At 41.9% G+C, this 19222-nt stretch overlaps 1 protein-coding gene across 5 annotated transcripts in view; it reads right to left on the reverse strand.

The window, feature by feature from the left end:
* Window positions 1-2393: 2393 nt before the first annotated feature.
* Window positions 2394-19222, reverse strand: part of DECR1 (2,4-dienoyl-CoA reductase 1) — a 57060-nt gene continuing 40231 nt past the window's right edge. For all 5 annotated transcript variants that reach the window (XM_033933407.1, XM_033933406.1, XM_033933404.1 and 2 more), the window contains 5 exons: window positions 17314-17413; window positions 14085-14157; window positions 9394-9540; window positions 5630-5692; window positions 2394-3411 (listed from right to left, as the gene is read on the reverse strand). In XM_033933407.1, the coding sequence (XP_033789298.1) occupies window positions 3352-3411; window positions 5630-5692; window positions 9394-9540; window positions 14085-14157; window positions 17314-17413 (443 nt within the window). In that variant the 3' untranslated portion in view covers window positions 2394-3351. The remainder of the gene's footprint in view (window positions 3412-5629; window positions 5693-9393; window positions 9541-14084; window positions 14158-17313; window positions 17414-19222) is intronic.

Consider the following 19222-nt stretch of genomic DNA (forward strand, 5'->3'; position numbering starts at 1 on the left):
GAAGCCGAACTGCTCACTCCCGTCTCAGCGGCCTGCACATCGACGATTCAACCCCCTCCCCCCCCCCCCGGGGGCTGCCTAAAGAAACAAAGTTTCACGGTGCTTGGCCCGCCAAACAATTCCTGCTGTTGCCGAAATTTGCCCCACCGTTCCTTCCCTTCCTCCATCAGGTCAGTTCAACTCCGCCTATGTTAAAAGGAGCTGCTTTGAAATTGGAGCCCTGCCGCCACCGTAACACGTTCCTCTCTGCCAAGGCAGAGGGGAAAGTGCTACGGCAGTGGCAGGCCTCCGATTTCGACATGGCTCCTTTTAACATTGGTGGATTCACTGCACCTGATGGAGGGAGGGAAGGAAAGGTGGTTGTGCGGCGCGGGAAGGGGGCGGCAAGGGACTAAGTTGGCCGGTAGTGCTGTTTTTCCATGAAGGAGAAACACGTGAAAAGAAAACAAAATAAAGAAAACGTTGGCCCCCGCCGAAGAAGTGGAATGTGGAGGAGTGGCGCGAGGAGCCGGAGAGCTGTATGTAAGTGTGTGCGCGCGCGTGTGTATAGCCAAGGAGGAAGTGCAGCAGGAGCAAGGAGGTGGGGAGAGTGGATTTCCCCTACTTGGATGTCAGTAAAAGCTTTGGTCCTGTGATCCTCACTCTTTTCCTGGGGCTACTGCTGGACAGAGGGGGAGCAGGACATAAAGGAGAAGAGCTACTGCTGGACAGGGGGAGGAGGGAATGGGAGGGGTGCTGCTGGACAGGGGGAGATAAAAGGAGAAGGGCTACTGCTATATGGGGGGAGCAGGGAAAGGGGGAGAGGTGTTGCTGGACAGGGAGGAGGTAAAAATAAGGGAGAAGGGCTGCTAGCACCCGTTAATGTAACGGGCTAAACAACTAGTTATTACAATATGTTAACATTTAGGAGGGAGCTTAGAGCATCATAGTTGTGGCCAACTGCTATTAACTTTCAAATCTATGATGGGTGTGGGTTATATACAGGTATATTATAATTCTTATAGAATTCTCCAGATAACATAACAGGACTCCTCATATCCAAGTTTTTCAGAATCCAGTACTCCTCCTTTGACCTTGTGGTCTGGACTGCTGCCAATCTCATGATTGATATGAAATGCCAAAATGACTTTAGAAAAAAGGGCGGGACCATGTGCAAGGAAACTCCTGGCTCTGTGATTTTGATAAAGGGTTCCCTACATGACAGGACCTTAAGCTCTGAGACTCGTCATGCTGATGTAAAGGTCATGAGGAAGACAGTTTTGATGGTAAAATCCAACAAGGATGCCTGACTGATGCCATGCAAAACTACATTAAGGTTCCATGATGGAAACAGTTGCTTTAAAGGTGGTCTGAGTCTTAGTGCCTCCTTTAGGAATCTGGCTATATCTGGCTATATCTGGATAAGAAGCTACGGGAGCTCTGCATCCACAGGATCTGAGGCCCACCAATTAGACCATGAGTGACGCCACTGTGAGGCCTTTGTCGAGGTCCATTTGAAAGAAAAACTAGCATCATCGCGAGTGGATCACTAAACGGCTCCATGTTCTCTTTTGTGCACCAGCACTGAAATGTTTCTCATGCCTTAGCATAAGAAGAGACCATCGTAGGTGTCTTGCCTCTGAGGAGAGTAGCAGTGACTACTTCTGAGTATCCCTTGCATTCTAACACCATGTACTCAACAGCTATGCCATAAGACCAAAGTGATCCAGATCTTCTATGATCACTGGGCCCTGAGACAGAAGATCGGGTTGTACCTGTAATCTGAGACCCCGCTCCCTCCAAAGACGCACTAGGTCCATGTACCACGGCCTGCATGGCTAATCCAGTTCTACGAGGTCACTATTCCTGGGTGGCTTGATATTTTATGAAGAATTCGCCCTATCATGGACCATGGAGGAAACACATACAAGACTCGCTCTTTGGCCATGGTTAGACTGGGGTGTTTAGGCTTTTGCTTCCAGGCTCAGATTTTTGTCTGAAGAACCGGTTCGCTTTCTTATTCCTCACCATAGCCATTAGATCAACAGTTGGCCGACCCCATCGAAGAACTATGGACTGGTACACTGCTGCAGATAACGTCCACTTTCCCGGGTCTAAGGTTCAGAAACATCGATGTGTGAGCATCACAAGAACCAGCACAGCGTTGCCACATCTACTTCTTAGAAAGAAAAACAGATGCATTCATTAATTTTCGATCAGCCCTCATAGATGGCTATAGAGTATACTTTTGGGTAAATCTCTAGGCAACTACTTTAAATTACTATTATATGTGTACAAATACCTTATTATCCCCATTATGTTTATTAACTGTATATGTAACACTGTTAAAGATCAACAGAAACAGTAAAAGACTGTGTAGGATGTAGAAAAATATGCATGGAAGAGAACCAATGTATGAGTATATAATCTTTATTTCGATACAAAAATGGCATAATTTATTATCTGACCTACATTTGAAGCCGATGGTAAAATTTTCAACTTCAGACCCTATTTGTCAGTGTGGCATTAAAATTGAAGAGCTGCATCACATAAAACGAACAAACAGAGAGAAGCCCATTAATCAAGAAATGGAACACCCAGCTTGGGTTAATGCATTATTTCAAGAAAGCTGGCTATATCTCTGGGAACATAGTCAACATGCAAGGCGATGCCCCTGGGGAAGAAAACAAATGGCTCAGCAAAATATCAGAAAAGTACTCTATCCCCACTGTTTGTATATACCTTATCTGATGGAGGAGTAATTATGGGAAAGATCCCCTTCCAGTAAAAACTCCTTGGTACAAAGTCATCTAACAAAAATGGATATACGGTATAACTGAACTTCCTAAGTGTTAAATGATTTGAGAAGTGTTACAATCATTATTTGTGAAGCACATTAGACTTTTTAGAAGAAACACTAAATTTACAACATGAGCTGTGATTGTATGGCCTTTTTCTCTGTATCGCTACAATTAAAATTACAGTTCCTTTTTAAAGAGGGGGCTTTTGTTTTTAGCATGCCTGGTGTCATTCTTCCACCTTCTATTCCTTTTTGATTGGTATTGTGACACTTATCCGCAATGAATGATGATGAGAAAGTGAAGAAAACGAGCACCAGTCTCCTATTTCATTTCATTAGCATGTCATTAGGGAAAGGATGAAATCTCCATAGGTTAATCCAATCAATCATTTGCTTACAAGCTGAAACAACTTCTGCAAATGGGTCATGTACCAACAATATTCTATCCAAATGAATTTATTGGGGGAATAAAACAAAAATAAAAGAGGATTCAAAAACTTAAGGCACAATAGGATCAGAGTGCTATGCCTTGATATGCCATATTTTCTATAAGAATGTGTCACAAGTATGTTTTAAGAGTCTTTTGTCTTCTTGATCATTGCTGCTATCATGTCCCACTGTTCATTGGTTACCTATAATGAGAACACAAAAGAACAGTAAATACTTCACCCATTCAGTGCACCCAGCGATTTCCTCTGATGAGAGACAGTTTAAGTAATACAAAACCTAATCAAACTAGTGGATTACCTATTAATAATCTCAACCTGTTCCACAGGTCAAAAGCAATCACCAATTCAAAGTTGCTTAAATTACTATTACATAAAATTTAAGTAAGGAAGAAAAGCCTGAAGGCACAGTACGGGACCAATGTCCTCAAAGACTTAACTGGTGCCTTCTCATAGGAAGAAAAAACCCTGTACTTGCATTTTCACTAAATACTCAAACTAATCAGTAATAGATGAATGCAAAAATCTCACTTATGTTCTTCTAAACAATGCAATAATGTGTTGGAAAAGTCACAACTGCTCAGTATAATCCAAAAAAATATTTAGCTCAAACTCAAAGTCTTCTGTCTTCAAGAAGTTGTTGAAGATGCAGAATTCCTAGTGTTAGAACTTCAAAATCCCCGTGCCAATGACGGCCAGTGTTTTGCTATAACAAGCTGCTTCAGAGCAAACAGGATCTCTGTGAAGATTGGTGACTTCATGCTCATACCTCAAACAATATGGCTGCATGCATGAAGTATGAGCACGAAGATCCAATCTTGACAGATATCCTGTTCGCCCCGAAGCAGCTTCTATGGCCAATATTGCTGGTCCTCCATGTGAGAGGCTACTTCTCACCCAGTGAAGCCTCACTTTGGAACAATAAAAGGATTAAATCTGACCCCTTGTCTCCCAAGTCCCTGTCCGATGCATCGGACCATCAGTGTCCAGAATAGCCTCCACACTCAGGGAAGAAATGCTCTGAGTATCCAGAGGGAACTACATGCTGGGCCACTCGCCAGCAGACCTGACCAGTGGAAGTCAGTCTTAGGCATACAGCTGCCAGAGGAGATTAATGAACTCTTGGGTAAAGGCCTGAGTGGGTAACTCTCCTTCCTCTTTAGTTTGGAGAAATCGCATTTTCTTGGGCTGCAAAGCATCTACGCCCTTATGGTGTGCAAGATCGCTGTCCCAGGGCTTCAGGAGGGTTTCTCCCCCAATGGGACAGTTTGCCATTCTCCAGCCCTAAAAAGACTGCAGAGGGGCTAAGCCCAAAGTTCCTGCACCTCCATCCTGTGCCATGTGGCACAAGAGCACTCAGCTGGCCATCCAGCGCAAATAAGGCATACTATAGGGGTATTAGGGTCTGAGGAATCCATCCCCATCAGTTTTGGAGAAGTTGGAGAACTTAGAAGAAAATCAGAAAATCCAAGATGGTCACCGCGTATGCATTTTGGAGCCAAACAATGACTTCAAAATGCCTCAGAGCTGACCAAAAAATTCAAAAATAGGATTTTATAGGAAGGATCTAATTGCAGAAGCAGTCAAAAATTATTTTTCAAGGATCCCCTCCCCTGATTTTCCCCATAGGCTGTCACAGCCTGTACTCACAGACCATGTGCTGGGGAAATGGTGTTGCAGATCAGCTCCCTTAAGGTATAGCTGATCTGGAAGGTTTCTCTGCCTCAAGCAGCCAGTCAGCTGCCACACTGAGCTCTTCGGGCTGCCAGCTGAACCTTAGTTGGACTGATCCTCTACCCCCCAAAAACTGCAACCAGGCACAGAAAAAAGGGGGAGGCGACGTCACAGCCAGCACTCTGAGCACCGTGAAGGAACATTATTGATGCCTAAAAGCCTGCGCTGCAGCTACTGACCAAGTCAAGGAAGAAAGCAAATGCTGAGGGCCCAGAATCCTGAGCTCCACAAATTTTCAGCTAGCTGGCAGGTCCCCGAAGGATACACCTGCCAGTTGCAGATTTAAACATTTGCTCCTCTCCAAGCAGGCATAGCAATCCCTTCTAATCGAGATCCGACACTGTGAAAAAAAATCCACAAAAGAACTGAAAAAGCTAAAAAAAAAACCCCAACAAAAAGCAAACCACAAAACAATAAAGAAATAACAGAGCAGATCAGAGAAACTCCTTTATGCTCACTTGCAGAAGAAGAACTAAAAGGGGTAGCAGACACTGTGAAGGAGGAAGAAGAGATGAAAAGCTGTGATTTACATCTTCTGCAATTTGCTCACAAGCACAGATAGAAACCCTATGGTTTAGCATACCATTCCCATTGCACTGGAAATTTGAATTCATATCATATCTCCTTTTTCAAAGATTGATTCATATGCAGGTATTAAAGACATCATTACCCGTTTTAGTTCATTGAATTCGCCAGCCATGGATGCATATTCTCCACCATCTATTTTAATGACCTGCAAAATAACAGTAACTGTCATCATCTATAATAATATTAAACATCTTACATATGTTGCACTTCAAAATAGTTTAATTTTCCCTGAACCAAAAAGACACTCCAAGACAAACATGCTAAAAAAAAAAAAGCTGAGTTTCCAAGATTAACATAACATTATTAGCCAGCTGCGAATATGTTTAAGCGAATTTTCTTTATCTTTGAACTTATTTATTAATTTTTCAATTTTGCAAAGAAAAGATATCTCACACTATGTTCCTGATCAATTACAACCAATGATCCAAATGAATAACTCAAGTTGCTTGTAAATTATTGAAACATTATCTCAAACTCAAACAGAGCAAGTATTTGTGATTGTGTGGTAGTAAATCCACAATGAAGAAGAAAATGGCATCATTATAGAACCTGAAACCAATAAAAGAAAGAGAGAGAGAAAGAAAGAGAGAGGGAGAAAAAGAGAGGGATGGAAAGAGCAAGAGATGCACTTAGAAAAAAATAAAAAACCTTTTATATCTCTTTCTCCCACCCATCCCAAATCCCATGCTGTTTTCAGTTCAGACGTAATGAGGTTCATTTTCAAAGCATATAGTTTTTGTATTTTCTTAGTAGATTATCATAACATATGGAACTTTAAGTCTATCTCCAAAGCTAGCCTATGTGAAAACCGAGACTGGAGGCAGATAATCAGCAAAAAGAAAAATTATTAGAAAAGTAGTTAAAATACCATAAGCTTATTTCTGTTCTATATTGATAAGCCTGAAGCAATTTAAGAATCAATGGAAGTTCTTATAAAATGAGATTCAAAATATCTTGTAGAACGGCGGGATATTACTACTACTACTAATCACTTATATATTGTGAAAGGCATATGCAGTGCTGTACATTTTGACATTTATAGACAGTCCCCTGTTCGGAAGAGCTTACAATCTAACTTGGACAGACAGACAGCACTATATAAATAATTAATAGTAATAGTAGTGTACGCTTCTGTGCGTTCTTCAGTATCACACCTGCCTCACTAGGAAGGGAGGCACGCTTAGTCACTTGTGCTACTGCGGAATCCACTTTCGGCTATGAAAACCGCTGTAGAAGTCTGGAATCATAGGATAAAGCCTAGACACTTTTGGCTACAACTAGAGAGCTTTCAGGAGACTCCCATTGGGCAGTCAATGCTACACATACCAGAACACTGGGAGGTGGAGGAATACTGAGGATCCAACTTCAATGCAGAGAGGGTGAGCATTACCTCCATGACCTCCAGACCTTCGGTCTCCAAAAGAAACCTCAAATCAAAGGACAAGAGGAGCCTTGCAATAATAAAGGCATGGAAAGACTTCCAGTCCTTCCAGTTCTGTTCTGACTGGTCACTGACACTTGGAGCCAGTGTGGATCGAGAAGGAGAAGCCTGCTGGGGCCATGAATCCCTCTTTACTGGAGCTGACAGACCCAAAGGTAGCACAGCGATTCCTGGGCCCATTAAGTAGGCTTTCCACTGGAGGCTGAGAAATTCAAAAAATCCCTGGACAGGAGGCCCCCAAGGACCCCTGCGGAGCCCCTAAGTGGGACTGCAAGGCCTCCTCTGTCTCCACATGCTTGAATTTTGCCTCCTTGCTGCATGTAGCCTCTAAAGAACATTTCTCCAAGAATCAGGCTTTTTGAGGATCTAACACCCTGTAGGACTAAGGGAGGCTGAGCCTGAAGCTCCCGCCACCTTCTCCCTCACCCTGCAGCATGTGGAACACGGCTGTTCCACAGTCAGCAAAGCCACACAAAAAATGTTGATGAAGGCCCTCCCCAATGAACCCCGACGAACGTAGCACTGGGAAAACCCCCTGAACAAAACAAAAATGGCAGGAAGGATGCCCATTCCCTCCTGCCATGCTGACCACCTCCCCCCACCCCATGTGGCAGTGAAACGGCAAGAGGAATGCCCACTTCCTCCTGCCATGCAGAACCGAACCCCCCACACCCGGTGAAAGAAAATTGACAGGAAGGATGCCCACTCCCTCCTGCCATGGTGATTCCCCACCCCCCTGTGGCAGCAAAACGGCAGGAGAGATGCCCACTTCCTCCTGCCACCGAAGGCCTATACCCGTGCCAGGCACCCCCCAAACATTCCCTACCTTCTCCCTTTCCCCCCCAAGAAAAGGCAGGAGGGATGTCCTCTCCCTCCTGCCACCAGAGATCCCTCCCATCGCACCCCCCAGTACCTTTTCAATGAAGTTGGAGCAGGACTGAAGCTCAGTCTGTCCTGTTCATAGGTTCACCAGTCCAGAATGGTGGGCCTTTTCCTCCCCGGTGCATCATGTGATTCCTTGGGAGGGGCCTAAGGCTCTGATTGCCTTGGGAGGGTACTTAGGCATCTGCTACTGAGATCTCTATTTCAGGTCTCCAAACTCACCCCCCCCAATACTCTTTAGAGCAGTGGTCTCAAACTCAAACCCTTTGCAGGGCCACATTTTGGATTTGTAGGTACTTGGAGGGCCTCAGAAAAAAAATAATTAATGTCTTATTAAAGAAATGACAATTTTGCATGAGGTAAAACTCTTTATAGTTTATAAATCTTTCCTTTTGGCTAAGTCTTAATAATAATATTTTCATTTATAGCTAAAGAGACATATGATCAAGACACGGTTTTATTTTACTTTTGTGATTATGATAAACATACCAAGGGCCTCAAAATAGGACCTGGCGGGCCGCATGTGGCCCCCAGGCCGCGAGTTTGAGACCACTGCTTTAGAGGGTTGGTGCCTATTTAATTCTTTATGAAACCAGGAGATTGAAACTTGATCCAATGCATCTCCCTTCAAAAACTCATGCATCTAGCCTCCAAATCTCAAAGATAATCTACTTTTCCTCGATAAAATACTTCACAAACCACAGAGTCTCATGTCTCAGTTAAAGATCAATGCAGTGTCATCAATCTGCTTTGTTGTCATGACATTTGAACAAAACCAAACTCTGCTACTGTTAACCTGCTAACATTTTAAAATTCTCACTAAACATTAAGCCTCCTATAAATGTCCAAAGTATAGTAAGTTTTCCTTATATAATTTCAGGTAAGAGTGTTTCATACGGGTGTATATTTTTATATACTAAAAAGGTAAATTTTCAGTTGTGTCCCTAACTTCAAATGCATGTATATACTTTGTAACAGTCAGTTTTGAAACACAATGAAGCCACATATATTATCTTTAACAAACTGCTTAGCAAGCCAGTCTTAAGAGTTGAACAATGGTGTAAGGATGATTCCATTTGCATACTTAAATTTATAGAATACTGCCATGTGCGTGGGTAAGTGTATACTTAACTCATAAATGGCAGTAGTGTGTCCAAGTGCTATTCTGTAATTATGTGCTAAAATGATTTAGTGTGTAATTGCAAAGGGGCAGTCACTGTAGAAGGGCATAGACATAGCCAACATTAACGCAACCTACACACAGAATATTGTAAAATTATGTAAGTAAAGGCACATTTAATCAATGTTGATGCCAATTTAGGCTGGTATTCAATAAGAACACTTTCGGTTACAAGTGTTCTTATAGAACAGGCACCTAAATGTTACAGAATTGCCTCCTATAATTTCTTAAATTTAGGTGAAACAAAACCATATAGAATACTAAGCATAAACATCTAATTTTTTTTCATAATGACTGGTATATTTAGTATTAAAAAATATATATATATATACAATAAACTTACTGCTCCAGAAACCCAGTTTGCATAGTCACTGCAGAGGTAAGCAGCAAGATTTCCTATTTCTTCCACAGTTCCAAGACGACCACAAGGAATTCTATCTATCATTTTCTCCTCAAATTCACCTGTTGGATCCAAGCGACTAAAAGCACCCTAAGAATTACAAGATGATAATATGATTTGCACTAAGCGCAATACTCAATAAATGTGTCCTGCAATTTTATTTCCATCATGCTGAATGTTTGGCAAATCATAATTAGACATCAACACCCTCATTTTGAAACAGGTAGCCTAAAGTTAGACGCCAAGCCCATCTCTTCCAACCACAGACCTGGTACTCTATATGTGGACTAAAGACCTATATGTGAACTGACTCATCATGCATGTACTCCCCATGATCATTCAGTGTATAGTGCCTGATTCTCATGTCTGTATTGCTCTACTCCTCTGTGTTGTTTTATAGTGGAGGATCTATGTATGTTCTCCTGGATGACGTGAACAAACTGTGTGGACAATTGCGGACAATCGTGCACAGGACATCAGCAAGCTGGATTCAAACACTATTTTACAGTGGTCCAAGGGGATGTGTTTGAGGGGGAACCCCCCCCCACACACACTTTACTTAGAACTGTTGGCGCTCCTGTTGGGGGTGGGGGGAACCTCCCCCATTACAGAGGAAACTGTAATTTTTCCCTAAAAAAAAGAGGGGGAAAGGCTGTTTCCTCTATAATGGTGGGCTTCCCCCCAACAGGAGCACCAAAGTTCTAAGTAAAGTGTGTGTGTGTGTGTGGGGGGGGTTCCCCCCCCCCCACACACCCCCTCGGAGCACTTTAAAATGGCGTTTGAATCCAGTGCACTGACATCCTGCGCGCGATTGTCTGCCTGCAATTGACTGCGTGCAATTGTCCCACACGTTCTGAGCTTTCAGGGAGGACGGGATATAACTCAAAATTAAGTACTAGCTGCACACTCAGTGATATTCTTACTTATTTACTTTGTTTTCTAACCCGCTTTCCCCCCAAGAGCTCAGAATGGGTACCTACTTGAGTACCTGAATAAATTCTGTAAAACCGTTCTGAGCTTCCCTGGGAGAACGGTACATAAAAAAATTGAAGTAAATAAACATACTCAATATTCAGTTTAAATGTTACGATTTGCACTAGATTTGCCTTAATTACAGTACAAGTTTACGATAGAAGTTTTTATCCTAACTTGACACATACTAGGGGGTCTAATACTAATATACAGTTTACAGGTTAAATTTGCCATAGTTACAGTTCAAGATTTTTCAGTACAAGTTTTTCCTAACATGACACATACTGGGATGGCATGACAGCCTTAACACTAAAGTGCTGTATTTAGGCATACTCACTTACACCTGCTACAATATGGCCCAAGTGGGTACACGTAAATGAGGCCTTATGTTAGTACTTTATAATGGAATCTGGGTGCTCAGAAGTGATTATGGAATTTGTGCTTCGCACATTGTACCTTGCCACTTAAGACGGCATTTTTAGGATTGCACCCTATGCTTCTGCCACATTTTAATTAAAATATTCCAATGTCTTGTTTAAATACAATAGTATTGGAAGGGTGGGCAGGGTTTCCCTGGGTTGGTCAGTGCTTTTAGAGGACTACCTTATATACTCAGGGATAGAAGTCAGCAGTTCTGTAACTAAAAATGGCCCGAACTGCTGTGACCCCTGTATAAACTGAGCCTGAAAACAGGTCCAGCATTGCCTCTTCCTCCTCTCCACCATGGGTCAACATTGTTCACTCTATCTCCCTACCCTCCATCTCCAGGTCCAACATTGTTCTATCTCCCTCCCTTGAACCTCTGGGTCCAATATTGCTTCCCCTCCATTTTTCTCTCCCATTATCCAGCATCAATCTTTCTCTCCCTCCCCCTTCCTTCACCAGCTCACTTTTGGGATGTCAATCTCCTCCCCACCTTACGTATCTTCAAACTGGTCTTCTATAGAGTAGAAGCAGCACAATGTTGCACCTAGCCTGCTCCCTCTAACAACTTCCTATTTCTACATCCCGTGCTACCAGACACACGCAGAACTGTACATTAAACACACAAGAGACGGTCACTGCTTGAAAGATCTTACAATCTAATTATAGCAGATAAACAGGGTGAATCTATACATGCTGCTCAGGTACATAGACCTTTTCCAGGAAAATAACAAAGTAGCTATCACTTTACTCAAATAGCCTTTCTTCTTAACTTCACACACTCAAGAGCCAAGCTGTAAGACAAAACTGAGACATCTGGCATACTAATGGGACCCTAAATCGACAGAGGCTCCCTGATCATTAGAGACAGAGGATCCTCCACTTTCAGATGCATCAAGTCCCTGTCATCTTGGCCAATCTGGAACAACCAACATGACTTTGGTGCTGCTCTATCCTTTGAATGACTCTGCCTAGAAGGAGCCATGGTGAAAATACATACAGAAGACCCAACCAAAGCCACGTTTGAATTAAGGTATCTATTCTTTTTCACTCTCAAAACTTCACATTCTGGCCTGTTGCCATCCATGACAAGATATCCCTAACACATAAACTTCCAAGAAAGCATCCTCAACTAGACTAGACTTCTTTCTCCTGGGTCCTTAGGATATTTGCTGAGGTAACCAGCCTGGATATTTTGGTCCCCAGTAAGTATAAACTTATTTGGCCAAAGTTAAATTACACCGTGTTTTATTATTTATTTATTTAATTTTCTATACTGTTCTCCCAGGAGAGCTCAGAATGGTTTACATGAGTTTATTCAGGTACTGAAGCAATTTTCCCTGTCTGTCCTGGTGGGCTCACAATCTATCTAATGTACCTGGGGCATTAGGGGGATTAAGTGATTTGCTCAGGGTCATAAGGAGCAGCGTGGGTTTGAACCCACAACCTCAGGGTGCTGAGGCTGTAGCTTGCAAGTAATATATAACTGGATGAAGGAAAACCATTAAAATTAAATGTGGCAAAATGTGCTATATTTGGGAAAATATCTGATATAATAATAATAGCTTTATTTATATCCCGTCATACCTTTTCAGTTCAAGACGATGTACAATAAAGGAGAGGTGTTTCCCTGAGCTACGTATGTGAGAGATGTGGTCCATGATGGAGGCTAGGGCAGTTTCAGTGCTGTGGTGTGTGTGGAATCCTGATTGGTATTCATGAAGTATGGAGAATTTGTCCAAGTAATTTGTCAGGGAAGTGTGGATCAGGCCTTCCATCAGTTTGGTGATCTTCCAGCTGAGATTAGAATTGGAGAAGTGAAAATTCCTATTGTCGATACATTATCTAATCTTGGAGTACATTTAGATTCTAAACCAACTATGATGGGTCAAGTTTGAATGTTATTTAAAAAGTATTTTATAGATTGAGATTATTAGTTGATCAAGGGATTTCCTTCGTAAAGAGAATTTTAGATTAGTTATTCAAAATCTGGTCATTTCATGTTTTGACTGGTATAACTAGGTAATCAGAAGAATACTTTGAAGGTGATGGATAGTAGAACTGGCGGGGGGAGTTCTCTCACTGGGATCACATTATACCAGTTTTGAAACAACTACACTGGTTACCAATTGAATTTAGAATCTGGTATATAAAGTACTTTTGATGGTATTCTAAGTGTGGAATAAGCTTACCTCGGTAGTTTTAGCTACCCAATTACATCTCCATCAACCAATAAGAACTCTGAGATCTGCAGAGGTAGCTTTACTAAATGTGCTTTTGATTTAGTCAGTACGATCGGAAGAGTATAGAAATACTATATTTTATATCATGGATTCCAAATAATGGAATATGCTACCATCATCGTTAAGATTAGAGCAGGAAGTGAAAGCTTTCAAAAAGAATTTGAAAACTCTGCTAGTCCTTAAGGCTTACTCTTCTGATGTATGAGCGGGAGGTTCTGATTTTGGGTATGGTGTTTATTATATGGGAGAAACATGGTAGATAACTGAGCAATATGTGGAGATTTATGTGAGGTTTTTGTCTGTACTTGTGATGGATTTTAAATAAATAAATGTATTAAAATCTTATTCTAAGAAGTATTTTATACATGTTCACAGACACAAATCTCTGTAAAATTGTCTCAAAAATGTGTATTTAGGACACAGACAGGACAATTCTACAAAGAGCACCTAGATTTAAGTGCCTATACTGCACAGAAATGTTACTTGCATAAATGTCGTCACAAACTGACATTTAAGCACATATGTGCTAAATGCTATTCTGAAAGATTAGCATGCTACCCACATGATGTTTAACAGTGAGCAGAGCAAGGGTGTATCATGGGCATTCCACTAGCAATGTGCACACCTTATATATAGAATTGTATCAGATGCACCCATTGCAAAGTGTATGTAGGCACACCAGCTTATGCCTGCCATTGATTTCGCATAAGCTGTTACATCTAAGTTTTGGCATTCCAAAACAGCATTGTACTACTATTCTATAAAAAGAGTTGGGCACATCTTAACAACTTTAAATAATTGGTGCTAAGTATACATCTTTGAGGAGCATATACTTAGGCGCCACTTTATTGAATTGCCCCCAAAGATTTACATTTAATACTGCTCTGCTTAGCTTCTTAAGCATATTTTTTTTCATAATAGCATAATAGTACATTCTTATAACAGAGTGTGTTCACTGGAATGAATAATGTTCAATGGAAGAGATGTAAAATGTACCTTAGTTTTTATTGGTCCTGGCTGCATGACATTGAATCGCAGGCCATATCTTCCCCATTCTGCAGCAAGAGACCTAGAAAATTAAGAAAATAATGCAGGAAAAAAATCTGAAATAATTAATACAACCACCCTCCCCCCCCACTTTATTTAGTTTTCTATACCGTTCTCCCAAGGGAGCTCAGAATGGTTTTCATGAATTTATACAGGTACTCAAGCACTCTTCCCTGTCTGTCCCAGTGGGCTCACAATCTATCTAATGTACCTGGGGCAATAGGGGGATTAAGTGACTTGCCCAGGGTCACAAGGAGCAGTGTGGATTTGAACCCACAACCCCAGGGTGCTGAGGCAGAGGCTTTTAACCACTACACCACTGAATGTTCTATGCTGCTCTGACGGTCATAGAGTTCTTATGAACATTGGAAAAGCGCAGAACATTCAGATCAGTGATGGCAATCTGGCATCGATGGTAAAGATGCTCGAGACGATGACGATCCATGCTTGGTTGGGGAGACATGTTTATGCTACTTAGCTTTATTATGAGGCTCTTCTGATCATGATTAACACCAACGATGAAGAGGTGGAATGGATAGTCAAAGCCATCTGTGCCAGTATCAATGCTGAAGTAGTTCAAGGTTGAGAGTTGGCGTTGGAGTCTCCAGCCATAAGTGGTTAATGGAATTCACTTGGAGGAAGAAAAGGTGAGTAGCAGAGTGCCTCAAGGACCAAGGTTGGGGGGGGTGTCAATTCTGTTCCATATATTTGTGAGTGACATTGGCAAAGGGTTAGAAGGTTTGCCTTTTTGGGGTGATACCAAGATATGCAACAGAGTGAACACTGTAAAGGGAGTGAAAAACATGAAAAAGATCTGCAAAAGTTAGAAGAATGGTCTAATAATGTATGGCAACTAAAATTCAATACAAAGAAGAGCAGAGTGATATACTTGGGGAGTAGATATCTGAGGGAGCTATGCTAGGAGGTGAGGGTGATATGCATGGACAGGGAGAGGGACCTTGGGGTGAGAGTGTCTGAGGATCTAAAGATGATGAAACAGTGTGACAAAGCAGTGACTGTAGCCAGAAGATGTTAGGCTGTATAGAGACTTGTATATTGTTGCCACTACTATTTAACAATACAATTGGTTCTCACCGTAGCTCCAATTATTTAATCCAACTCTGGAATCCTGATGTCTATTCATACACATCTACTTCTTTTTTAAAAAAATTATATTTGTTAAAGGAACATTGCACAGAAGAAAAATACAGACATCTATTTCTAAAAATAGGTAGAATATACATATTTTATGAAACAAATTTTTTGTCTGGACCTTCGGAGTAAAACCAGATACTACAGGCTTCCGGCTACTATCATCTTCATCGGTCCAATTTTTATTGATTTTTTTTTCTATTTTCTTCAATGTTTTGATTTTAATTTTAACTTATACTTTAACAAGAAGAGAGCCACTTAACTCATAGTAGATTATCACTCAATAAAAATTGGACCGATGAAGATGATAGTAGCTGGTTTTACTCCGAAGGTCCAGACAAAAAATTGGTTTCAAATATGTATATTCTACCTATTTTTAGAAATGGATGTGTATGAATAGACATCAGGATTCCAGAGTTGGAGCTACAGTGAGAACCAATCAGGCTGTATAGAGAGGCATAACCAATAGAAGAAATGAGGTGTCGATGCCCCTTTACAAGTTGTTGGTGAGATCCCACTTGGAGTATTGTGTGCAGTTTTAGAGGCTCTATCTGGCTAAGGATTTAAAAAGACTTGAAGCAATCTAGAAGAGGGTGCCAAAAATGGTTTGAAGTTTGAGCAAAAAGATGTAGGAAAAGAAACTGGAAGAAAGATGTAGGAAAACCTCTAGAAAAGAGGAGGGACAGGGGAGGTATGTTACAGACATTTAAATACTTGAAAAGTATTAATATAGAAACAAATCTTTTCCAGAGAAGGGAAAATGGTAAAACTAAACACGGTGGTAGACTTGGAAGTAATATTAGGAAATTCCTTTTCACAGAAAGGGTGACTGATGCATGGAATGCCCTCCCAACGAAGGTGGTGCAGATGAAAACAGTTACAGAAAAGTAGTGGTATAAATGAACTAGGGCTGGAGCTGGGCCCCTTATATAGTAATTTGGTTTAGTATGGGCTGGGGAGGGCTTTGATGGGAACTAGTAATTTGGAACATGAGGATAGTGCTGGGCAGACTTTTATAGTCTGTTTCCCACAAATGACAAGATGATTTGGATAGGCTAGATTGAACTTTATCAGCATTTATGACATGGTGACAGAATTTGTCACCATCCCCACGGATAACTACGGAAAACCATCCCATATCATTCTTTAGATCTCAACCTCAGTCCTTCTGCACAACCATTCTTTAATGTAAGGCTTGAGGGTCAGTGGTTGTGCCTATTCATACTCTGATTCTTTACTCTCCTTAAAGAATGACATGGGGATGGTTTTCTGTGGTTAACCACGGGGACAGGGACAAATTCTGTCACCGTGTCATTCTCTAGACTCAGCAACTCCAGTAGTTGGAACCTAAGGCCAGTACCTAGCAGACTTCCATGGTCTATGTCCCAGAAATTATGAATTTATGTGTGTGTGACTACTGGGCAGTCAGGTCTTTATCTGCTGTCATTTACTTTGTTAACATATTACCATGTAAATTTGCGACCAACAAATATTCCCACCAAAGTCTCCTGCCTTCCTGAGGAAACCATTCACCTCAAACCCCCAACCGATTAAGAACCCACTACATAAAGATAAAATTGCAGACCTCACAGCCATAGTACGATGGCTAAAATGTCAGTTCCACTTGCTCAGATGTGGCAAGACATGGACTACCGCAACAATAACATATTTGTAATGTCATCACTTTCAAAATCCACTCAACAGCTATAAAATCATGTATTTATATACAAAATAATCAGGCTGGTATCAAGAGTAATGAATATATACATGCATAAGAAAAAAAGACCTCTGCAACAGAAGATAGGAACAAAACAAAGGTAAGGGTGTGAAGGAGTCACACACAGGGGGAAAGAGCAATGCAAATGAAGTCAAAGCCTACAGTAAAAGGGCAAGAAACGGAACGAGAACCATAAAGGAAGAACAAGACAGAGAAGGCAAATTAAGAAAAACATTCTTTGATACATTGCATTCCAAACAACTGTATCACTTTTATTATTCCTAGTAACAACAAGATTTTACCACTCACTTGCACATTGCTTCCACACCTGCTTTAGCAGAGGCACTTGGTACTACAAATCCAGATCCACTATCTGCATAGATTGTTGTAATTGCCAGAAATACCCCTCCTGTAAACAAGCAGATGAAACGAGGACCCTAAGTACTAAGTATTAATCTCCAGTAACTCAAGAGCAGGTATAAAGAGCATATGATCTACAGAACACTAAATATCTGATTTACAAATATCCATAGATCCCTGCTTTCTACACTGTTCCCAAGATTCATAGACCTCTTGAAATTACCAAGGTCATCCTTTCCATGCCTTGTTTTTCAGTTTTCTTCCTATGTACAAGATTCTAGAGTAGTATTTCCCACTCCCATTCTTGGATGCCTATCTAGCCAGTTGGATTTTCAGAATTACTATCATAAAATATACACGAGACTGTATGCATACACTCTCATACATATTTTATGGCGGTAATCCATGGAATGTTCACACTATTTGGGTTTTTGCCAGGTACTAGTGACCTGGATTGGCCACGTGAGAACGGGCTACTGGGCTAGATGGACCATTGGTCTGACCCAGTAAGGCTATTCTTATGTTCTAAAATCCAACTGGATAAGTATGCCTTTAAGAAAGGGTTGAGAAGCACTGTTCTAGAGAAATGATTACCTTAAAGGGGCTCTAAGGAGATACATCTTCCATGGTATTAGCGACTAAATATAGAGCAGTAGTGCATGTTTAGTCTTTAAAGGCAGTACACTGCTCAATTTGCAAGATATCCCTAAAGAATACACATGAAAGATCAATTGTTAGCAAACTGGCAGCCTGAACCCTAGCAGCATTACTGTGAGACTACCATGCCACTTTGAACCATGGTACCAGATGAAGCTGGAGTAACAGAGGAATCGAGCACCAGCAAAATCCTCAATAAAAGTGAGGTGAGGGAAGAGGGTGAGTGGATAGTATGTGATGGTGTTGAGGGGAAGTATCTTCTGGGGTAGAAGTGCATCTACCCCTTCACTTGCACATAAGTCTGAGCACATGCAAGAGCCATAAAGCACAGTTACTTACCGTAACAGGTGTTATCCAGGGACAGCAGGCAGATATTCTTAACGCATGGGTGACGTCACCGACGGAGCCCCGGTACGGACACTTTTAACTAGAAAGTTCTAGTTGGCCGCACCGCGCATGCGCGAGTGCCTTCCCGCCCGACGGAGGAGTGCGTGGTCCCCAGTTAAGATAAGCCAGCTAAGAAGCCAACCCGGGGAGGTGGGTGGGATGTAAGAATATCTGCCTGCTGTCCCTGGATAACACCTGTTACGGTAAGTAACTGTGCTTTATCCCAGGACAAGCAGGCAGCATATTCTTAACGCATGGGTGACCTCTAAGCTAACAGAGAGGGAGGAAGGATGGTTGGCCATTAGGAAAATAAATTGGCCGAAGTGTCCATCCCGTCTGGAGAAGGTATCCAGACAGTAGTGAGTAGTGAACGTGTGAACTGAGGACCAAGTGGCAGCCTTGCAGATTTCCTCGATGGGCGTGGAACGGAGGAAAGCCACAGAAGCAGCCATAGCTCTGACCCTGTGGGCCATGACAGCACCTTCCAGTGAGAGACCGGCCCAAGCATAACAGAACGCAATGCAGGCAGCAAGCCAGTTAGAGAGCGTCCGTTTAGAGACAGGGCGACCTAGACGGTTAGGGTCGAAGGACAAAAAGAGCTGAGGGGACGAGCGGTGAGCCCTGGTACGGTCAAGGTAGTATGCAAGGGCACGCTTACAGTCCAGCGTGTGTAACGCCTGTTCCCCAGGATGAGAATGGAGCTTAGGGAAAAAAACAGGCAACACAATGGATTGGTTGAGGTGGAAGTCCGAGACCACCTTGGGAAGGAATTTAGGATGGGTACGCAGAACCATCTTGTTAAGGTGAAAAACAG

The sequence above is a fragment of the Geotrypetes seraphini genome, chromosome 2, assembly GCF_902459505.1.
Source record: "Geotrypetes seraphini chromosome 2, aGeoSer1.1, whole genome shotgun sequence".
Lineage (NCBI taxonomy): Eukaryota > Metazoa > Chordata > Amphibia > Gymnophiona > Dermophiidae > Geotrypetes > Geotrypetes seraphini.